The sequence below is a fragment of the Chaetura pelagica genome, unplaced genomic scaffold (assembly GCF_000747805.2).
Source record: "Chaetura pelagica isolate M959 unplaced genomic scaffold, ChaPel_1.0 scaffold166, whole genome shotgun sequence".
Lineage (NCBI taxonomy): Eukaryota > Metazoa > Chordata > Aves > Apodiformes > Apodidae > Chaetura > Chaetura pelagica.
Window position 1 is genome coordinate 3,729,472 of NW_009953758.1, and position 20,816 is coordinate 3,750,287.

Below are 20,816 nucleotides of genomic sequence, written 5' to 3' on the forward strand. Positions count from 1 at the left end.
GGGAGAACCTGATACCTGGAGGTGGTTAGGCACTCTTCCAAGCTCCTTGCAAAGCTCAGGGGAATTTGATTCCTTGGAACTTACCTGCAGGGCTGATTCAAGTCTCTTGGAAGTCAATGAGAGAAACTCTTTGTTGGTTGAAGGGAGATTGGATCAGCTTTTAGCATTATCAGCAGTCTTCTTAGAGGCTCTCAGGACTTGACTAAAACTTAGAAAAACACCTCGTTGACTTCCATCAGCTCTGGATCAGATCCTCCGTATACACTGAATTTCAGTTTTGCCATAATGGTGATGTACTTTCTGTGGTTGCGAAATGAAAGGGTACTGTGTAGTTAGTAGAATCAGTATTTGATGTTGAACTGTAAAATCCCAGCTATTTTCTGGGACTTCAGCAATTTTATTTAAGTCACATTTATGGCAGCTTTTCAATGCCCTTAACTAGATTATTTACTGCCCATTTTATGCAATTTCATGGCAGAAACTTTTAGAGGACCAGAGACGGCTCAAACGTGAGCAAGAAGAAGCTGATATTGCAGCTAGAAGGCACACAGGGGTTATTCCAACGCATCATCAGTTTATCACTAATGAGCGATTTGGGGACCTCCTAAATGTAGACGATACAGCAAAGAGGAAATCTGGGTCAGAGGTCTGTTATAGTTACCTCAGTCTGCTGCTTGACCCAAAGCAATATTTGCCTCTCACAATGTGGTGCTTTAGGCCGACATTAGCTCTTCAGAGAATGTCGTTTCTTGTTTTTTTCCACCTTCCCTTTTCCCATTCTGGCTTCATTTAGATCTGCTTTGACTCTCGTGCCTGGTAAATTAATTGGTATGTCTATACCAAGCTGCATATGTTAAAGCATGCCTGCTGAGAATTGCTGGTGCACACCTGTGATGCATGCCTTTAAATATCAGCTACTCTTAGTGAATCAAAGGCGTTCTACATTTTCTGCATCATATTGCTACATTGCCTTCTTGTCTGTGCCCTACTTTTAGAAACTTCATGTCTTGTTGATCTTGGTCATGTGACACTCTCATAGGCTTTTTAGAAATAGATTGTTTCTTCTCCTATTGAAAAATGCTTAATGTCCTTCAGAAACAATTGGAAAAAATCCCACCATGTTTCACTGCATATGACTTGGTTGGTCTTTCTGAAAGAGATAAAGGAGGAGGTAGATGGTTTTCCCATGAGCCCAAGACACTTTTCCCAAGGACTGGATGCTAGTCCAGGTGTTCTGGCCAAATGGCATTTCCTGCCTTAGGGATTGTTGCTGGGGCTCTTCACAGCAGCTCCCAGAGGTTTCTCCAGAGGTGCTGCACTGCAGCAGCCATGATGGTCACTGTACTGAAGGGGTATGTTTGTCTGCTCTTTGTTCATGTAGTTTCAAAAGCTCTGGTGCCACATGGATGTGACTACTTCTTCTTTTATGCTGTATTGCTAAAATGACATTTAACTATTCTAAATATTTTCTGGCCCTTAGAAAATCAGCCAAGTGAATGAAGCGTTAAAGCTTAGGCCTGCTATCAGTGTCATTTTTGGCTTTATAGCCACTGAAGACATTTCTTTAGACGTGATTAATTTATTAGTATTTCCTCCTCACCTTTGTCTCTTTTCTACCAATTTATACAGAGTACTTGGCTCACATTGCATGATTCAGCAGGGCCAGGTAATAATGAGTAAGGACCACATCAATTAAAATCAGTAAAATATTTTTCTCCCAGCTAATAAATTCTGCTTTTCCATTCACACATCAAGGTAAATTTGGTCCTGGGGGCCCCAGTAGCTGTATTTACTGGAGCAGCTTTCATTCAGCAGGGTTTGTCACGTTTAAATGTTTGCTGCTGTTAAATCCATTTCCTGTAGAGCTTTTAATTACTGTTATGCCAGAAACTGACACTTTTTGCCCTAATGGGAGAGACCCACCAGCATATTTGGACTGTACTATCAGCTGTATGCAAGCTTGTAGCAGCAGAGCACCTGCATTCAAATTCCTTCCCAGACTAATGTTAGCTATAGAAGAGTTTGGGTGCTTTTTTTCAGAAGATGGTTGAAAACCTAATGATTTTTTTAATGTGTTGGCTTTTTTGATCTCCAGATGAGACCTGCTAGAGCCAAATTCGACTTTAAAGCACAGACACTAAAGTGAGTACAGTTTGTTCCTACTACTTTGAGTGTTCTTCCTCTGCCTTTTTCCCTAGAACACAGGACTTATGAAGGGCTGTGCAATTGGATATATGTTCTGGGGTGCCTTTCCAGCAACTCAAAGCAAGGTGTCCATAGTAAAGTGGGGAAAAGTAGTATCAATCTTGCAGGTTGCAATCTGTAAAGGACCTTTAGGAAAACTGCATCTGCACCCTGTGTGATTTTTGGGGTAAACCTGCCTTCTTCATTGGAACAAGTAAGCATTCTGCTCTGAGGGTGGGTGGAGCAATGGAAAAGCACTGTTGCTGATGTTCTTCCTTGTGAGCAGGATGGCTGGGCAAGACTTTTGTGTCACTGCCCTTGCTGGAGACAAAAGGGATTCCTCTATGTAACATCCCTGGTTGTGCTCCGATATAGGGACTGGAAGAACTTTATTAGTAGCTCACTGAGTAAATCAGCCATACAGACAGTCAGAAGAACACTGATATGAAGAACAGCAGCATCCTTTTCATATGTGCTAAGCATAGCCCAAAGTCAGCAAGGAATTTAAAAGGATGCTTTAAGCATGTAGGTGGGCCCTTGGCTCAGGATTTTCCTGATTCAGGACCTGTTAGGGTACAGAGTGGTCACTGCTTCCCTGACATCTGTGAATACACCAGCATATGTTTCTGGTGACATTGTTGTATCTCTGAGCCCTTTGTGTTCCCTCAAGTGAATCACACAGCACTTTTGTTCTTTTTTCACAACACTGCTGGGAAGAGGAGGCCTGGAAGGCCTTTCCCTCTGCACAAGCATGGAGAAGCTCTCATTTTAGCGTTGCTAGGGAGGGAAGAAATAAGAGAATTCAGTGAAGGACCGGCTGTTTTTCTTCTGTGCCAATGTCCTGGAAATATTTTTGTTATATGTTCTATAGGTGATTATTTGTAATAATTTACACAGCAGCATCCTGTAATAAAACTGAGACACATGTAAGGTGGGACTGTTGTAATCCATTGAGCAGAATATATCAAGGTGTGAGACAAAAGCAAAGGAGAGCTTGTGAAAATCATCTCAGGAAAGGCTGGGTTGGTTGTGTTCCTGTGGGAACCCAAGTAGTAGGTTTACCAGCCTAGTACAAGCTGCCCAAAGTAGGAGCTCCTCAAGGTGCAGACGATCTGCACTGAAGGCTGTAGATCAAAATCCCAATTGTTAGCCCAGGTGAGGTCAGTGGTTGCACAACCACAGGCTGACCGAACTGTAATGTTGCAGGATCAACATTGGTGTGTGAGGGGGTTCATCTAATCACCAAACTAGCTTTCATTAAAATCATGTATCTCTTTGGAAGGGTCTTGTGACATGGCCTGTTTCAAAACAGGAATTGAGCACTGCTTACTGCATCCAACACGGAAAGCAGCCAGTGGCATCTTTTTCTTGAGTCTGACCCCATTGCTGCTGGAGGATATGTGGTTAGGTAGGCCCTCATAGGCCAGATCTTTTGACAGGGTGCCCAAAGCACAAAACAGTCCCTGCACATCGTGTTGTAAACAGGGTGGTTCTCAACATGTAGCTTTCACTTCAGGTGGAGAATGATTTGTATCAACAGGACTGATGCAGGCCTTGGTACCTAGAGGTTGCTGGACAGGAAAAGAACTCCTCTGTTCTTCAGTGAAGTGCTGATGGAATGCTTGTGTTGTTAACAGGGAACTTCCTCTGCAAAAAGGAGATATTGTTTACATTTACAAGCAGATTGACCAGAACTGGTATGAAGGCGAACACCATGGCAGAGTTGGCATCTTCCCACGATCATACATAGAGGTAGCTGCTTTCCTTGCAGGTGTTCTCTTTGCACACTCCCTTTCTACTAGTGATGAGTTTATAGGCTTTTTGTGTGTGACTCATCTGATTCTGTTTGTTGTTCATTTTAGCTCCTCCCACCAGCTGAGAAAGCCCAGCCCAAAAAGCCATTGCCATTGCAAGTATTGGAGTATGGAGATGCCATTGCTAAGTTCAACTTCAATGGGGATACCCAAGTGGAAATGTCCTTCAGAAAGGTAGGACTTCTGTTGTGCTGATGAATTAAATCCAGACAAATGCTGAAGTTTTTTTAACACTAGAAACTTGCCATTTCCAAATACAAAGCTCCAATAAGATGGACTCTGTATTCAGGAAGAATTCCTTCTTATCTGTGGTTTTACTCCACAATTGCTATGTAGTGCGTTGCAGTGAGAGTGTTGCAGGTAGGTTGACTCAGAAGTGCCAATTGCTTCCTTAGAGCTAGCTGAGAATATACTTAGAGCACAAGTGCTGGAAACCTGGCTCTGCAAGACAAATTAAATATTTGGTGATATGTCTCCAGTCTGATCCTTTCTGATGAAGATGCACACAATCACATGAGAATGGCAACATTGAAAAGAAGGAAACTGGGTTCACCTTTCTTCATACTACAGGGCAAATTATTGAGTGCAGGCAAGTGAGGTTCTGTGGTTTTACAGTGACTCACTAGACCTGACTGCAGAATGAAGGGATGGGAGTGGTTTGTGTAATGGCTGTTGATAGCAAAGTAGCAGCATTTCTCCATCTCAACCAGCTTTCCGTTTTGATACTCAGATTAGATCTTGTCTCTCTTCTAATTACACATGAAGGTGGGGCTCACAGTTTATATTAAGGATCTGAAAGTCACTCCATCTCTTAGCAAAACAGGAGAGAGCATAGAGAGACCTAGTTTAAACTGCAGACCTGTGCATTCTCCCTATACACCTCATACTCCTGAGAGTCTTGTGGTCAGCCAGAAACTGCTTGTTTCTTCTTTTTTCTAACTGGCTTTAGCAAGCAGGGACTTGAAACTGAGCATAACTGAATGAGCATAGTTTGAGTCTGCAGACTCCCCAAGTCAGCACCAGAAGATCTGCTTTTCCTTCTCTGAACTGAAAAATATCATTCCCACCCAGAGGTTAGGATTCGGATCACATAAATGGGAAGCAGGGGAGGCTGAGAGCCACCAACTGTTTTAAATCAGCTGAAGCAAAATGAAAGATGTAATTGCTTTGGAGTGATGAAGTATGTTCAAGTCAGGACTACGTTGCTGTTCCTTGCCATAGGGTGAAAGGATCATGTTGATTCGGCGAGTGGATGAGAACTGGTATGAAGGAAGAATCTCTGGCACCAGTCGCCAAGGCATCTTCCCTGTCACTTACGTGGAGGTGCTGAAACGGCCAGTGGTCAAGAATGCCATCGACTATCCTGACCCACCATCATCCCTCTCCCCTAACCGCAGCATGACAGCTTCACCACAGGTATTTGGACTAGATGCAGCCAATTACAGCACCTTGCAGAACAGGGGGATTTTGCCATTGCTGTGCAAGAAGCAATAGCTGAAAAAAGTTGTAGTTAAGACTAGTGTTTTGTGCAGTAGAAGCCATGTGCTCCTTGCACTATGCTGCAACTGCAGAAAAAGGTGATGTTTCTTTTACCAGAAAGGTTAATTAATGGGTCATTTGGGGATTTGGAGACTCAGCTTTTCATCTCTGATATGTAGCTTGAATTTAGGCCAGGTTGAAAGGGCTGCAGTTCAGTCATCTGAAGAATTTCAGTGCTAGAGATGGAATGAATTGGTGATTCTGCTCCTCTTGAGTGCTTCTTTACGCCTTACAGACCTCCACTGTGATGAATGCATTTTTTATTATGACTATTAAAAGGACATCGCAGACTGTTATGGTCTGTAGGAGTTATTATGTTGATCCCAGTCAGCTTGCATCAAGATGTATCCTTATTACTAAATGTCCTAGCTCACAACCAAGGTTTTGGGAGTTAGGGTCAGGAGAGTGGCCTTTATTATTTCAACCCATTGCTAAATGAACTAAAGTTTTGAGAGCAGGCCAGTCTGGAATCTTCCATTAATATTAGATTCCCTATAAACCATACTGCAGTTCAAACCAGAACTCAAAATGGCAGCAGTTAATTTTATGGGGATTTCAGAATGTTTGTCACAGAAACATATCAGGGAAGCAACAAGTCTCTAAATCCCTTTGTTTTGCTCTCATCCTGCAAATACTCATGCTTGATGATCAGCATATGTGACTGGGTCATGACTGTGAGGTTCTAGTGCATCTCCATCTCACCCACAGAACTGAAGCAAGGTCATTCTGAGGTCAAGACTGCAAGGGAAAAAGTGGAGAATTGGGACTGGGAGGAGGGGATATATGGTACAGGACAGATGGGAAAGACTGCCATGGTGCATGCCTGGTATCTGCCTGGATCTTCCCTAAAAGGAGTGCTTTCTATCCTTAGTCACTGTGTAAATAGAAAAGTCTTGTTGCTTGTTTTGGGTTCCCTGTCAAAGTGGACCTCAGCTGAGCTTTTCTGTTCGAGGTTGGCAGCCCTCCCCATAGCTGTAGCCTGTCTGCCACCAGCTCTCTGCAAGCTTTTCCCTTTGATGGAAGTGATTGTATCCACCTTCTTTTTGTTTCCTTTGCTGTTCTTTTGATTCCTTCCCTAGTAGATCAGCTCTCTCCCTTATTGGCAGAGGACTGAGAAACGCTCTGAGAAGTGCTAATGTAGGCATCTCACTGACATCACTGGTGGTAATAGCTAAGAGGAGAACTGGGTTATGTGTTCTGCCTTTATAAACATAGGACCTACTTTAGCCACCTAAAGTCCAGACATCCATAGCTGACTGTTTTGATCACTTTCTCTTCCACAGCTTCAGCAATACAAGTTTCTTGAGGATTAGGCATTGCTCAGGCTAGAGTTGGATAAAGTAAAAATTGATTGCATCAGTGAATTCTGACTGGGTGCACAGTGTGAGTAGTTGCTGGAGCTCCAACTATTACTGCCAGGCGGGTGAAATGCTATATGCTGCCATCATGGATGGTGGCTTCAGCTGCTTCCTAAGGGACCTAAGACATGTGGAAGACCTTAGACTTTATACCATAGGATGTTTTGTGTCTGGGGTCCTTGAAAAGGCTGGAGAATGATATTTGTAGCACAGATACAGATTGGACTCAGTGTTTGGAGCAGCTGTGGACACCATGTACTCCAACATGGTGCACCTGTCCATGGAAAACTTATGCACAATGCTTGGTCACAGATCTGCTCCTCTCCTCATTCACTCTCTCTCCTTTTACTTTTGCTCGATCGTTTTGTATTTTCCTTTACTATTTTTTTGTTCATTTCTTTCTTTTTCTCTCCTGCTTTTGTCTCCTTCAAGTCTCCCAGCTCTGAGCTGCTCCATACACCAACTCCTCCGCCTTTGCCTTTCACGCGCCGTGCCCTATCTCCAGAGGTGCAGGCGGTCACATCTGAGTGGATTGCTCTGACCGTGGGAGTGTCCCCCAGCCCCACTCCTGCTGTAACTCCTCCATTGCCTCCTCTGCCTGAAGCCTCCCTCTCTCACACTGACTATCTCTCGCCTTCAGCTGCAGCCAGTCCTTCCCCCTTGGTCAGCCTCCGCCATTCTTATCCCTCTGGCTCCTCAGCTCCCAGGTCCATTAAATCCCCAGTGCCCTCTTACTCCTCCAGACCTCAGTCCTCCACTCGCAGTTTCTATCAGGCCACTCCACAAAGCGAAGAAAAGTTTGGCTCCCTTCCTCCCAGTGTGAGCTTCTCTAACTCCCCTGGCTGGGCAGTGGAGAGCCCTGAAAGCTTCCTCACAGAGCAGCGTGACACCACTGGCAGCCAAGCCTGGCCCCAAAAGACTAGAGAAGGCAGCAGCACCCCCGAGCAGGGTGCTCAGGCTGTCCCCAAGGTCTCTGTTGAGCGCTGCCTGAAACCATCCCAACTAGACATGCGTGTGACCCCAGAAAAGAGATCTGTGGGTTCCTCTGAGGACAACCAGTTGTGTCAGGAGCTAATGGCTATTGTGCAGGGAGGTAAAACAGAGAAAAGAGGCGTGAGGAAAGGTGATCTGGGAAAGTTGCAAAGCGGGGAAAAGAAGGTACTTCTCCTGCATGTGTGTGTGCTGCTCTGAATCCCTAATTTTAACGAGTGTGTTGAAATCTGTGCTGCTCTGCTGGCCAGGCAGAGCCAGTGGCTGCCACATGTAATTTTTATGATCTTAAGACCTTTTTTCAGGGGTCACCAGTGGCATTCACTGGATAGCAGATCAAAAAGTTTTAGAAGAGGGCTCAGGAGCAGTGTAGTGAAAATTGTCTCAGAACAGTTAACACAGGACCGACTCAGTTGGGCACATCTAATGAGGTGATTGTCCCAGATAGTGGCTATTACCAGATGTGTCAGTTGAAAATACCACACAGGTCTCATGACCTCACTGTGTAGCAAAAAGGCAATTCCTTGCTATTCAGAGATTTTCCAGTGTGGAATGGATCATCGTTGGTGATAGGATTTATTTGTTCCTCCTAAAGCCAAGAACCAAAAAGCCTTGTAAATGTCAGCTTGGTTCCTGAGATCACAAAAGCTGTCCCTTCTTGTTCTTGGAGCCTGTGGTTTAGTGAACCTAAGGTTGGGATGTGCATGACTAAGTCAGGGAGGCTTTATTGTTATCTGTGCATTGGATGGAATTTATAATCTCTTTGCATTTCCAAAATGACATGAAAGGGTCTAGCCAAAAATGGCAATTAGACCTAGTGATATTTTTCCCCAGGAGTTCTTAGTTATATGCAGCTGTATGTTACAATGAGGGGAACCCTCCAGTAGCTTCTAGAACATATCTTCTGCTCCCAGTTTTGGTATAGCAGATCTGCCTTTCTTTGAAGCTCTCAGTTGATTTGAGGTCCATTGTGGGCTACAGCCAGCTAAAATACATAACAGCATCCTCATGCTGTGGAATTTTGGAGAGCTCAAAGTCATAGGATTTTGGGTGCACTGCGATAGCCCCTGTAACATACCCCACCTAGCCAATGTTAAGTAATGAGGAACTAGGATTTCTAAGATGACACGTTTCACACTGGGAATCTTGTGCAAGTTGATTTCTGCTTGAATCATAACCAGAAGTGTATTGAAAGCTGTCCTGTTTACCATCTGGATGTATTTTTAGCAGCATTTTTTACAGTCATAACCCGCATGTTTAAAACAGAATGAAGTGTTCAGCTCAGACAAACCAACTGGAAACTGCACTTGCCCTTGCATGGAGTTATGTTTTGCTGTGTGTGCATCAGATTTACTGGATAGTAGATGCTCTTATCACTAACAGTGATTGTGATAAGAGAGCGTATTCCAAGCTGACCAACTTTTCTTTTCTTCAAAAGACTGCAGACTCAAAAGCATTCTCTTCATCTGCTCCTCTCTCTTCTTCTGCCCTCTCTTCCTCTACTGTCACAACACAGCCACCTCCCAGACTTACACACAGAGTCAATAAGCCACAGGTAATCATCTTTGCTGATTACTCTTCCATTACTTGGAGTTGTTTCCATGCCATGCCATTGTTTTGTCGTATGCTTGTTTAGCCATTTATTGATTCCACAGGTGAGAAATTTCTCCTATGATTAAATTCAGAATTTTTATTGGAAAAAAAAAATCATTTAGAAGTACTTCCAGGCTGTGCAGAAGGCCAGGTGTGAGCAAAAGCTTCAGCCGGTGCAAATCTGCATAGCTCAAGTCTCGGTTTCTGCCGGTTTTTACTAGCTGAGGATCTGATTTGTGTTCCTCCAAAGGATGAGCCCAGGGCTTATTTAGTTCTGATCTTGAGCTACAGCTCAGTTGTGTTTATAAAGCAGTATTGGTGGCCTTTTTAGTAGGAATGATGTGGTGTGAGATACTTTGGTTCAGGTTTTTTTCTAACCACCTGGGAGTAAGGCATACACAACTTAGTACCCACAACATCAGGAACTTGTTAGAACTTTCTCAAGTAGGATTCAGAGGATCACAGCTCTATGCTGAGAGCTACACAAGTCTTTAAAGAGAGATGTAGTTGTCTGTGCACAACCGACTCAGCCTAAGCACTGTGTCGCCGGGATGTCCAGGGTCCTGGAACAAACAGAGCTTGCAGCTGCTGATGTCACGTCAGTCCTTCCAGGCAGCTTCCACGAGATGGCAGTATTTGAAATAGAAAGCTCACAAGCAGCGAAACTAATCGGTTTGTAGTGATGGGTATTGGGGAAGTAATCCTTGGCTGGATCAGTGAACCAGGCAGGTTGCCCATGCAGGATAAGTAAGAGAAGTAGCTGCCCACAGTACATGTTTTCTTGATCAATTTATGAGAGTGAGATACAGCTTTAACCCTGAAATATTCCCATTGCCTTTACTCACCTAATTTCCCTCTGATCGTGACCTTGCACAACTTTTTACTGAACAACCGCTTTCTGCTTCCCTTCGAGTTTCAATATGTGAATCCAATAGGATACATATTCTGCTTCATGTTAAAAATCCATGGAAGTTTTCTATTTTTGCCTTTCTCCTGACCTCTCATCTGCTTGGTCTTGCTGGTGTTTGCACTGGATGTATGCAATTCAAAAGAAAAGGAGCAGAGAGCCACGTTCAGAGGAAGATGTTTCTCCTGAGTTCTGTGCAGTTCTATTTTGGGTGTTGCACCTGGTTGTAATAGGACCCTGTGGCCTTTCTTAGGAGTCAAAGCCAAGACAATCAGAGCATTGTCAGTGTCAAGTTAAAACTGTGTGTGACATTATCAGTAGTCTTGGCCTCCTTTGCAGCTCTGGGTCTACATTTGTTTAGGGAGCAGGAGTGGTATTTATATATGCAAATTACTTCTCATTATCTACATGACCCAAACAGGATGATGGCTTCAACAAAACTGCAGGTAATGCCCTGGAAGTCCTTTCAAAAATCGGTCATCTTTTAATTGATTTTAATCAAATGAGAAAAACACTTAGTAGATGTGGAAATGAGACATGGCATTTGCTTTTTGTGTCCATTACTGTCCATCCCTGGGATTTTGAGATATTTTTACCATTTTTTATTTTAGTTTTCTTATTATAGAGAAATTCTGACCCAGGATTTTTTGCGGGTATAAGGCCCCTTTGGTACAGGGCTGGGGTGTAAAGTCTGTGTTCTTGTCTGTCCCGTTAAGTAATAGTATGAAGTTCAATGGCTCTTTTAGCTATTATGAAGTTACTCCCTTCTGCTTAGTTTCACAGTTCAAACTAAAAAGAGATAAATGTGCAAGGTATTTCAATTATATCTTAGAGATAATTTGTTTCAATATTCCAGTAAAACATTATATTAAGTGGTAATGTCATCTATCAAATTAATTCATTGCAGGAGACCATCAGTAATCTTCTGGTTTAATTTGTATTTTACTCTGAAGTCCTGTTAGCACAGCGTGACAATCTGCAGTGGCGCTAGCAAGTGTGTGAGCACTGCAGCAGCTTTGACTCCATGGCTGGGGCAGCCGTGGGGGTGGGGAAGGCAGGAGTGCCTGGATGAGGGCCCCTGCATTGCTTGGCAATGTGAGGGATGTCAGTGAGGGGCTGTTTCCATTTGGGCAAAATTGCGCAGGCAGAGTGGTGAGTAATTTCACCTGCTGGTAGAGAGTGTATGAGGGGGATTCTCAGACCCCACATTCCCCAGCACAGACAAGCTACAATTGTTTAGCATGTTTATTACTTAGCACCATCTCCAAGGTCATGTCTTATCCCCCCTCCTCGTGGTTTTCTGCTGCTCCACACGTTCAGCACAGCAGTGTGTTCTGCCCAGTGTGTTTATTCTCCAAGCTGGAGCTGCACAGCCTGCAGCTGTGATACCTGCTCCCCACAGGAGATGCATTTTTTTGCTGTAGAAGTCGCCTTCCGCTTCTGATCCAGGGGCAGGGAAGTCTTTGCATTGACAACCTTTAGATAAGTCTGCTGCACACCGTGTTCTTTGTGAGAGCTATTTGACCAGGTTTCCCCTCACTTTCACCAGAGCTGGGGCTTGATGTGTTTTTCTTTTTTCTTTCGGATGGGCTGGAGAGTCCTCTCTGGTCATGATTCTTCATTCATGTGTGGGAGCATCACTGCTGATGTGTGCCCTTGTCTGAGGGTATAACAATTTGTCTGCCTGTCTGTCTTGTCTGTGTGTTAGTCTGTTCTGCTTTGCTTTCTCTTTGCTTATTAAGTCCTTCAATTCCCACCAGAAGGGGATGGAAGAAGGCACATACACAAGAGGTGCAATGGGTGGACACACTGATGACAGTTGACTTTGCTAGGAGCAGAGAGAGTATTACGGAGTAACCCCACCATCTTTCTTCCTAACAGTTAAAAACTGCCACAGGGCTTTTCTAGGCTCTTAACATAGAACCTCTTCCTGGTATTCTTACAAAACTGTGGTGTTCTTTAGGTCCCTTCTCAAACTCTGTATGAGGTGGAAACAGCAGCCAGCTGTGCTTCAGGACTGACTGTACTGCATATTTGTATAATCTGTGGACATGGCACATACGCATTTAAGCACCTGCTTAAGTTTATTCATTTAGTCTTAACAAAGCATGTAGTATGACTGAGGGGTAGGAGTTAAGTTGTCCTGACAGGTTGTGAGTACTCAGTGATTTTTAGGGCCCTCAGTTTACCTCCAGCAGCAACAGGGCTGGCTCAGTGTTTTGGAGGAAGGAACCTCTTGTGTTTTATAATTTGGAGCTGTGCTCTGCACTTACTGGTTCCTTGATCATCTCCGGCACATGAAGCCATCACTGTAGATAGTAGATGGGCAATTTTTTAGCTTTCAAAAAACTTATTTAATTCATAATTATTAATGCTTTTTGGAGAAAAGGCTGGTCAGGGAAGTTACAAGTAATCAATTAGAAATGGACCATGTGGTCTTAGGAGCTCGTGGAGCACTTCCAGCAGTCAATTTATTAGTATGGAGCATAGAAATTCTTACAGCTGTCTCTTACCTCAGCCTGAAAATTGGTTTTTCCAGCTACTTGACCCACCTGAGTAAGCTCTGGTCTCATCCGATTTCATGCACTATATCCAGTTCATCTGCACAACATTGATTTGGAGTATCTAATTATTCCATTTCCCTTTCAGACCTGGTGATAGACAGGTAGGAATGACTAACAGAAATTCTGTGATGCTTTCGGGCTCCACAGTAAATGCTTTGAATGTGAATTCTACTGCAATTAGCCTATCTAACTTACATTTAATTTTTTTCTCTATAGAAATATACTTGGTAACAGAGCATTGTTTCTTATAAGTGATCCCAGATTCCAGCCTGAGACAGTACAGCTAAGTGCAAATAAGTTGCTGTGGGATTGTGTTGGCCTAGAGTGGGTCACAGTGCTTGAGAAAAGAGACAGTTTGCTTTAATATAGTGATGGGCACAGCTCCAGAGGTCCAAGATGTAGTTCAGAGGAGCTTTGAGAACAGGAACTAGATATGAATAAGCTCATCACCTTGCACTTCTCCAAAATCTTTTGGTATGCTTGGGCTGAAGGTGTTACAAACCTTTTTATCCTCTGCTTCTGCTCTGTCTTGGGATGCTGTGAGAAAGCAAGCCTTTTACTGAAGGGCATTGTTGAAGTGAATAAAGAGAAGAGAAAGACAAAAATATTGAGGGCTTTGTAATTTGGGTTGAAAATTCTGTTGAATGATCACAGAGGATTGCAATGCTTTGTGTCCTGCCCAGTGCATTCCCGCAGGTAGTGCAAATCACCCTACACTAGTTCAAGCATCCCATTTGCTCACAGCATTCCCCTTGCTTTCAGGAGGAGTTTGAATATGCAAAAAGCATGCAAAACCAGGCTCTGGATACCTGTGCAACCTTATCAGCATCCCTCCCCTTCCCCATTAAACCTCCAACCCCTTATTTTCCTAGGTGTGTTCTGGGACATGCAAGTCCTCATGAAGGTTGTGGCTGGGAGGGAGGCAGGGCAGATTCCAGAAACTTCACAGGGGGTGATTTTTGGGGCTGGGTTCTCAATTCAGGGCCTCCTCTGACTTGAAGCTCTGCCTTGTTGTGGGAGTTAACAGAGTAGCTCAGATCTTGGCTTGGTACAAGCTAGAGTGATTTTGATGGGGCTACACTGCATTGTCCCTTCTGAGGACCTGTGCTGGACTTTTTTAAGAAGCAAGTGACTTAACTGTTCTCTCCTGTGTCAAAGTCATTGAGGACTTTTCTAAAAACAGTGGGAGATTCCTCTCAGCATACTTTTGGCCTTCCAAGTTTGATGCTCTCAAGTATGTGTTTCTGTCCTTGTTTTTTGTCCCCTTACAGGAATGCAGTGTGACACTCCTTGTCCAGTCCATTCCTGCAGGTAGTGCAAATCACCCTACACTAGTTCAAGCATCCCATTTGCTCACAGCATTCCCCTTGCTTTCAGGAGGAGTTTGAATATGCAAAAAGCATGCAAAACCAGGCTCTGGATACCTGTGCAACCTTATCAGCATCCCTCCCCTTCCCCATTAAACCTCCAACCCCTTATTTTCCTAGGTGTGTTCTGGGACATGCAAGTCCTCATGAAGGTTGTGGCTGGGAGGGAGGCAGGGCAGATTCCAGAAACTTCACAGGGGGTGATTTTTGGGGCTGGGTTCTCAATTCAGGGCCTCCTCTGACTTGAAGCTCTGCCTTGTTGTGGGAGTTAACAGAGTAGCTCAGATCTTGGCTTGGTACAAGCTAGAGTGATTTTGATGGGGCTACACTGCATTGTCCCTTCTGAGGACCTGTGCTGGACTTTTTTAAGAAGCAAGTGACTTAACTGTTCTCTCCTGTGTCAAAGTCATTGAGGACTTTTCTAAAAACAGTGGGAGATTCCTCTCAGCATACTTTTGGCCTTCCAAGTTTGATGCTCTCAAGTATGTGTTTCTGTCCTTGTTTTTTGTCCCCTTACAGGAATGCAGTGTGACACTATGTACAATTTCTGGTTGTAGTGGTCCATACCCATTTGCTCTGACTCCCTCCTCTGAACTTGTTTCACTGTCGCCTTTCTCTTTGCAGCATTCTGTGCGCTGCAGTGCAGTTGCATTATTGTAGCCTTAATGTTTCTTGTGTAAATGAAAGACCTTGTGTTCCAAGAAGCATGGTGTTGGGATGGGGAGGGGAAGAGTTGTTCTTTTTATTTTGTTGTCTGCTATCCATTTATTATTTTTATTTATTTATTTATTTTTATTTGGACCGATATAACATCTGCTAAAATGTCTTCCTTATCATTTGCTTGGTGATCACACAGCCTTCCCACCATTCATTGAGAGCTGGACCAGATCTCACAGAGTCTGAAAAGAGCTATGTGGTAAGGCCACTGTTTAAATCAGATGTGTAGTCCTAGACTCTCTTCACCCAGGCAACACCTCAGTAGAGATAAAATACCAGCACCATTTTTAGCTGCAAAGTAGGTACATATTTGTCTATTTGCATATATTGTGTTGTTTGCAAAAAAAAGGAACTCAGCACTTCAGAAAACATTCATAGCCAATGAGAGTTGGGCTAATTGTGCTGTCAGTCCCTGGGTATAAGTTAAATGAAGCAAAATGCATGAATGGAGAGGCCCGCCTTGCATTCTTGAACTGACTTCATAGCATTTTTAGTGGTGCTACTGCATAACTAATTGCAACCTCTTATGCTGCTGCTTTAAAAAAAAGTATGTATATGTATTTGTTACAAGTCTTCAAACTAAATGCCAAATTCTTCTGTATCTTGCCTGTTTTTCCATGCTTACACCTGGATCCCTTCTGCACTCCACTACCTGGATATTTACCTGGATCTACAACTTTTTTTTTTCTTTTTTTCTTTTTTTTTTTTTCTGGACTTATGTGCTGCATCTGGAATGTCCCATCTCTTCTTGTCTATATTTTCCCCTCCCTTCCCCCTGTTGACTGTTCTTTGGGTGGTTTTGGATGTCAATGCTGCCTACCACTCAGGAAGCTGTTTGCAATGAGATCATAAACATTGCAGAAAAGTCTGTTCATTACTGCAGTACTATTTCTCAGCCTCTTGACTCTCGCCACAAGGTGACCTCTATTGACCATAAACCATCTCTCGTCATTTCTCAGCAACCTCAAGCACAGCAGCAAGGAGCCAGCCCTGACAGAAGTCAAACACCACGAGACATGTAAGTCCTTTTGACTTCCATCTCTTCCAGGGATCTTGTCTCTGGCTGATGGGTGAAGATTGGGAAGTGTGAAAGCTTCAGTTTTCCAGGAGTTTTATTAGAATTATGGGAAAGTGTTAGCTTTTCTTTAAACAAAAATAGCCACATCATGGTTGTAACAAGTTGTTTAAAACTGGGATAACATCTGAGTACAACATTTGTAACAATGACCTCATGATCTAGGACTGGGTCTCCTTTGGGGACTTGATTCATGCTGGTTACAGAGAGTATCTCAGTGTCTTTTAATTTTGAAGCAGGAGACAAATTATTATCCACTGGCTACACCTGGCTCATGGCACAGGTCTCTGCGTCCACCCCTGTTCTTAACTTCTCAGTACAGTGAGCAGACAAAACTGATGCCATTTGGTGTGGTTTTGGCCAGTTCCACAGATGTGTTTGTGGGTGAATGATCTGAGAGACCAAGGATGAGGTTTTCAAAGCTCTCTGGTGAGTTTAAGCCTGGTGCTGCCATTAAGCTTGGTGGGGCCTTTCACTGCTGGTTTTGAGGCTAACAGCCTGAACTGTGTGCTGGGGACTGAAATTCATTGGCGGTTGGCTCCTGAAAGCAGGGACCACTTTAAGCAGAATGAAAAGTCTCACATCAGCTTTATTTTTGCCCCCCACAGCCAGGGGATTCAAGCTTCCCCAAATTTGCCCAGAGATTAAGTTTACTCCATTAAGTTCCATTCTGATAAATACAGAACCTCTGGTGCAAGTGGTGTATCAGGGCAGGATTCAACCTTTTATTTTGTTTGCACTGTTCCTCCTCAGCCATGATTTCTACAGCAACCTTAGTGCAGTAGAGTAGGTAGTATCTTTTTTAAAAGTCCTTCACATTGCTATTTGGTCATGGCTTGCCTATGTGCCTGGGCAAGGGAACAGTTGTCTCATTTAACCCAGGAATGGGTGTATCCAGGTTTTGTCTTGCATTCAGCGAGGTGTCTGCACTTGTACACTTTCAGGGTGCTGCACATTAGGAAGGTTCCAGTTGTCACAGTCTATGGAGACAAACACGTGGCAAAAGGGAAACAGAAGCCCTCCAAGTGTCCCACACACTGCAGACATGACACTTTTTACTGCTATGGCCTTGTGACAACAGCCAATTTAATGCAGTTGGCTTCCACCTCCCAAATGGAAAACATGGGTGTAGACTACATTGAACAAAATATAATGGGAATTAGAAGGGGGAAGGGGGACATCTCCTGAAAGGATGCCAGGGAAATCCGATGGCTAATTATGTGGCATTTTTCTGGTTTTAGAGTTAGTTACCAAGCCCTCTACAGCTACACACCTCAGAATGATGATGAGCTGGAACTGAGGGACGGTGACATTGTTGATGTAATGGAGAAATGTGACGATGGCTGGTTTGTGGGTGAGTGTGACACTTGCCTGTTAGCAAAGCTTTTTGAGATGAAGATGAGAAATTTTGTAGAACATCTGGAAGCTGCTTTCATTTGCAGGGTCAAAACGGGGCTAAAAATCAACTGGACTTCTTGCACAACTTCTCTTCTTTTCCCACTAAAAACATTAAAATTGGGGTGCAAGGTTGTGGAGCTTTGCTTTTCCTTGCTCGCTCTCTACTGTTTCCTTTTGTCTGCTGTTAATTTCCTCGTTCCCCTCTTCATCCTGATCCTTCTTGCTTATACAGGTGGCAGAGCAACAAAGAGAACTAAGGAAAACTGGATTTCTGTAGCTTTTCCAAAGCTGATGGAGCCATGGCAAGTTACAGAAAGTGGCACGTAGGGGATGAAGGGAACACATGAATGGGAGCTGCAGTCCCAGAAAATCCATCTGTAGCTAAAGTTTAGCAAAATCTAGCCCTTTACTTTCAAAGAATGCAAGTCTGGACAGTGTTCTCCATCTCAGCAATGCAAATCTAGGCTTGTTCTCTCTTCTTAAGGGAGATTAGCTCATTTACACTGATAGGAGTTTGGCTTCTAGCCTGTGGGCCTAGAAGCTTCCACCAACACCTTAATAACTTTTAAAAGGAAAGGCCAAAGATTATTAGTAGCAGAACTAGTTCTGATCTTGTCTATACCAAAAGGGTTTTTGACTGGGACTCCTATTTAGTTTTAGAGAGCAGTGCCTGCAGGCAGAGGAAGCTGCCACCTCTACCTTTTGGAACCCCTAAGCCTTCCTTGCCCAGCTCCATCTTACACTGGTGTCCTTGTGTTTTATTTTGCAACAGGTACATCCAGGAGAACAAGGCAATTTGGCACCTTTCCAGGCAACTACGTGAAGCTTCTGTACCTGTAATGTAACAGTCGTCGCACCACAACAAATGGGGAGTTGTTTTCCAGATGGTGTTTTTAAACAGTGAAGAAACAGACAATTTATGAATGTAATAGACAAGAGATGATATGTGTTAGGAGGATGTGGTTATGTGGTACAGTATTGAGTTGAATGTGTAGCCCTGCTTCCACTGATTCAGGGTGTGGTTTATTTGCTGAAGAAGAGACAGTTTCTAGTTTACAGTGCTGCCTTTGTGTATTCCTTTCCCCTTCCCAGCAAGAGTTCTGGTGATAACCTTAATTTGTATGGAGTACTTACCTCTGAGAAGGCTTCAGGGAAGCACATGGTATAGGTTTTGGTTTTGTGTTGAGATATGATAGTGCTTTGGGGCAGTAGGCAGCCTTGCAGCTGTTCCCTTTTGCTGGCAAGGTCAGGGTGGCCAGGCTTTCTGCCTGGTTTCTGCCTTGCTGAAAATTCACTTTGCTCTGCCTTCCACTTCGATAGAAAATCCTTCCTTCATGTCATGCATCTTAAGACCCGGCACAGGCAGAAGGCAGCTGATACAGTTAAACTGCAGAGCTCTGTGTGGAAAAGGAGTTTGGGACTGGTGGTTTAATCGAGAAAAGAAAGCCAAAACAACACAAGCACGCAAAAATCCCAAACCCTTTAATAACATACTACCAATCTCTGCAGGGTTTTTTTCTTTTGTGCAGGGTGTGTGTGTGAGTGTATTGTGTGCATCAAAAGGAACTGAGTCCTGCATTTTTAAAGAGAAATCAGCCTGGCTTTGACATTTATCTGCACAAAGAATAGAACCAATAAACAGAACATCTGTGAGAGCAAATCTTGTTTGAGTCCCACAGCCGTTCACTTTCTCTGCTCCTCCTGCCCTGTTGCTGGCCCTAAAGGATCATACACTTTCTGAAGCATACTCTTTGGGATGGAGGCATTGTTTTGTTCCTGACATTAAATCTTAGAGGCTCTGATAAATCTGAGCAACACATCACTGAGGGTGCTTTTTTTTTTCTTTTTTCTTTTTTCTTCCCTGTTTTGGTTATGCTGTTGGTGGTAGGTCTCAAACAAAAACATGATTTTGTTGCCTCTTTAGTCATACCAAAAAATCTAATCAATTTGGAAGGCTGTTCCCAGCAGTTATTACCAGTTACATAGATTTGTATTTCCTTGAGGAAAAAAACCAACATGGCTTGCCTGTCTGCTTGCCTGAAATCCACTATGAATACCCTTTTGATAGACATTTTGTTATTAAGAAAAAGCATAAACAAAACCGGTTCTATCAGACTCTGCTTCCTACAGTTACCATACAAATAGCAAAGGGTTAGATTGGTATTTTGTCATAAGCCGTATTTAATAATATAAAATGCCTATTTTTATGCTGATGCTTTTATACAGATTTATTAAGAGTAACTACAACTAACTGTTAGCACGACTTGCAATGTTTTGATAAACTAGCCATGCTCCTGGGTTTGAAATCAAGTAGGCTTCTCTTCAGCCTAGGGCAGCAGAAGAGAAGACTCAGTGTCTCAGAAGTTTGACTGTAAATATGTATATTTAACTTTGTACAGACAATGTACTTACCTTGTATAGAGAAGTAATTTAAACACATTGAGTGAAGAGAGGAAAAAAAGGCAGTTGTGAAAGGTTGGGATTTTTTCCACTTTTATTTAAGTGATGGAATTCCATGTATGTTCACATTAAGAGTTTTAGCACAAAATATTCATTATGAAAGGGTTTCAGATATGACACAAAGCACCACTGTTTCTTTTGTGCAGGAGATACCTTTAATCCTGCCTCTTATTTATGGGTTTGTTTTTCTGCTTCGGGTTTGCCCTCCAGTTATTTGCAGCAATATTTAGGCCTGTTGCTATGATTGGATAACACCAAATTAATCTTATTCTGCGAATTAACATGATGATACTGACTGTATATAACATACTCATTTAAAGGTTTATTTTTTTGTTCTTGCTCTTACCATTTAAATAACACACAGACACACACACACAAATGGCAACTTATTTTTGTGTTGATTTTTCGTTTCTTATTGCAGTGGATTACTATTTGACAATTAATAAATGGAACTATTGAATTACTATTGTGTTCCTTGTGCAAATTATTAAATCAATTCTATTCCTTCTCTTCCTGCAGCAATGCTCTTTTGCACTAGTGCCCCTCTGTGGCTGTCTTGGGCTGTGTCCGTACTGAGCAGCAGTGTCTGCTGTGGGGTTCCCAAGGATTCTGCACCTGAGAATCCACCTCATGACAGGACCTGAGCTCACTGCTTCTCCCTCCTGAGCCATGGTCAGGCCATGGCTTTTTCTCAAAGAAACCAAGGAGAGAGAAAGCTGGTTTACACCCAGGTCTCACTGTGCCATGGAGTGACAGTGCAGCTGCTGTAGCATGTGCGCAGACCTGGGAGCTCAGGAACACACTTGAGTCTGCTGTTTTACAAAGGGTCGTTGTGATTCTGTCTCACATG

The 20,816-nt window shown here is 43.3% G+C and overlaps 1 protein-coding gene across 1 annotated transcript in view; it reads left to right on the forward strand.

The window, feature by feature from the left end:
• SORBS1 (sorbin and SH3 domain containing 1) overlaps positions 1-18,346 on the forward strand; it is a 71,728-nt gene extending 53,382 nt beyond the window's left edge. Inside the window, exons 15-21 of the mRNA XM_010000784.1 lie at positions 2,096-2,142; positions 3,822-3,936; positions 4,047-4,172; positions 5,220-5,414; positions 15,993-16,051; positions 17,350-17,462; positions 18,279-18,346. Of these exons, the coding sequence (XP_009999086.1) occupies positions 2,096-2,142; positions 3,822-3,936; positions 4,047-4,172; positions 5,220-5,414; positions 15,993-16,051; positions 17,350-17,462; positions 18,279-18,346 (723 nt within the window). The remainder of the gene's footprint in view (positions 1-2,095; positions 2,143-3,821; positions 3,937-4,046; positions 4,173-5,219; positions 5,415-15,992; positions 16,052-17,349; positions 17,463-18,278) is intronic.
• Positions 18,347-20,816: the final 2,470 nt, after the last annotated feature.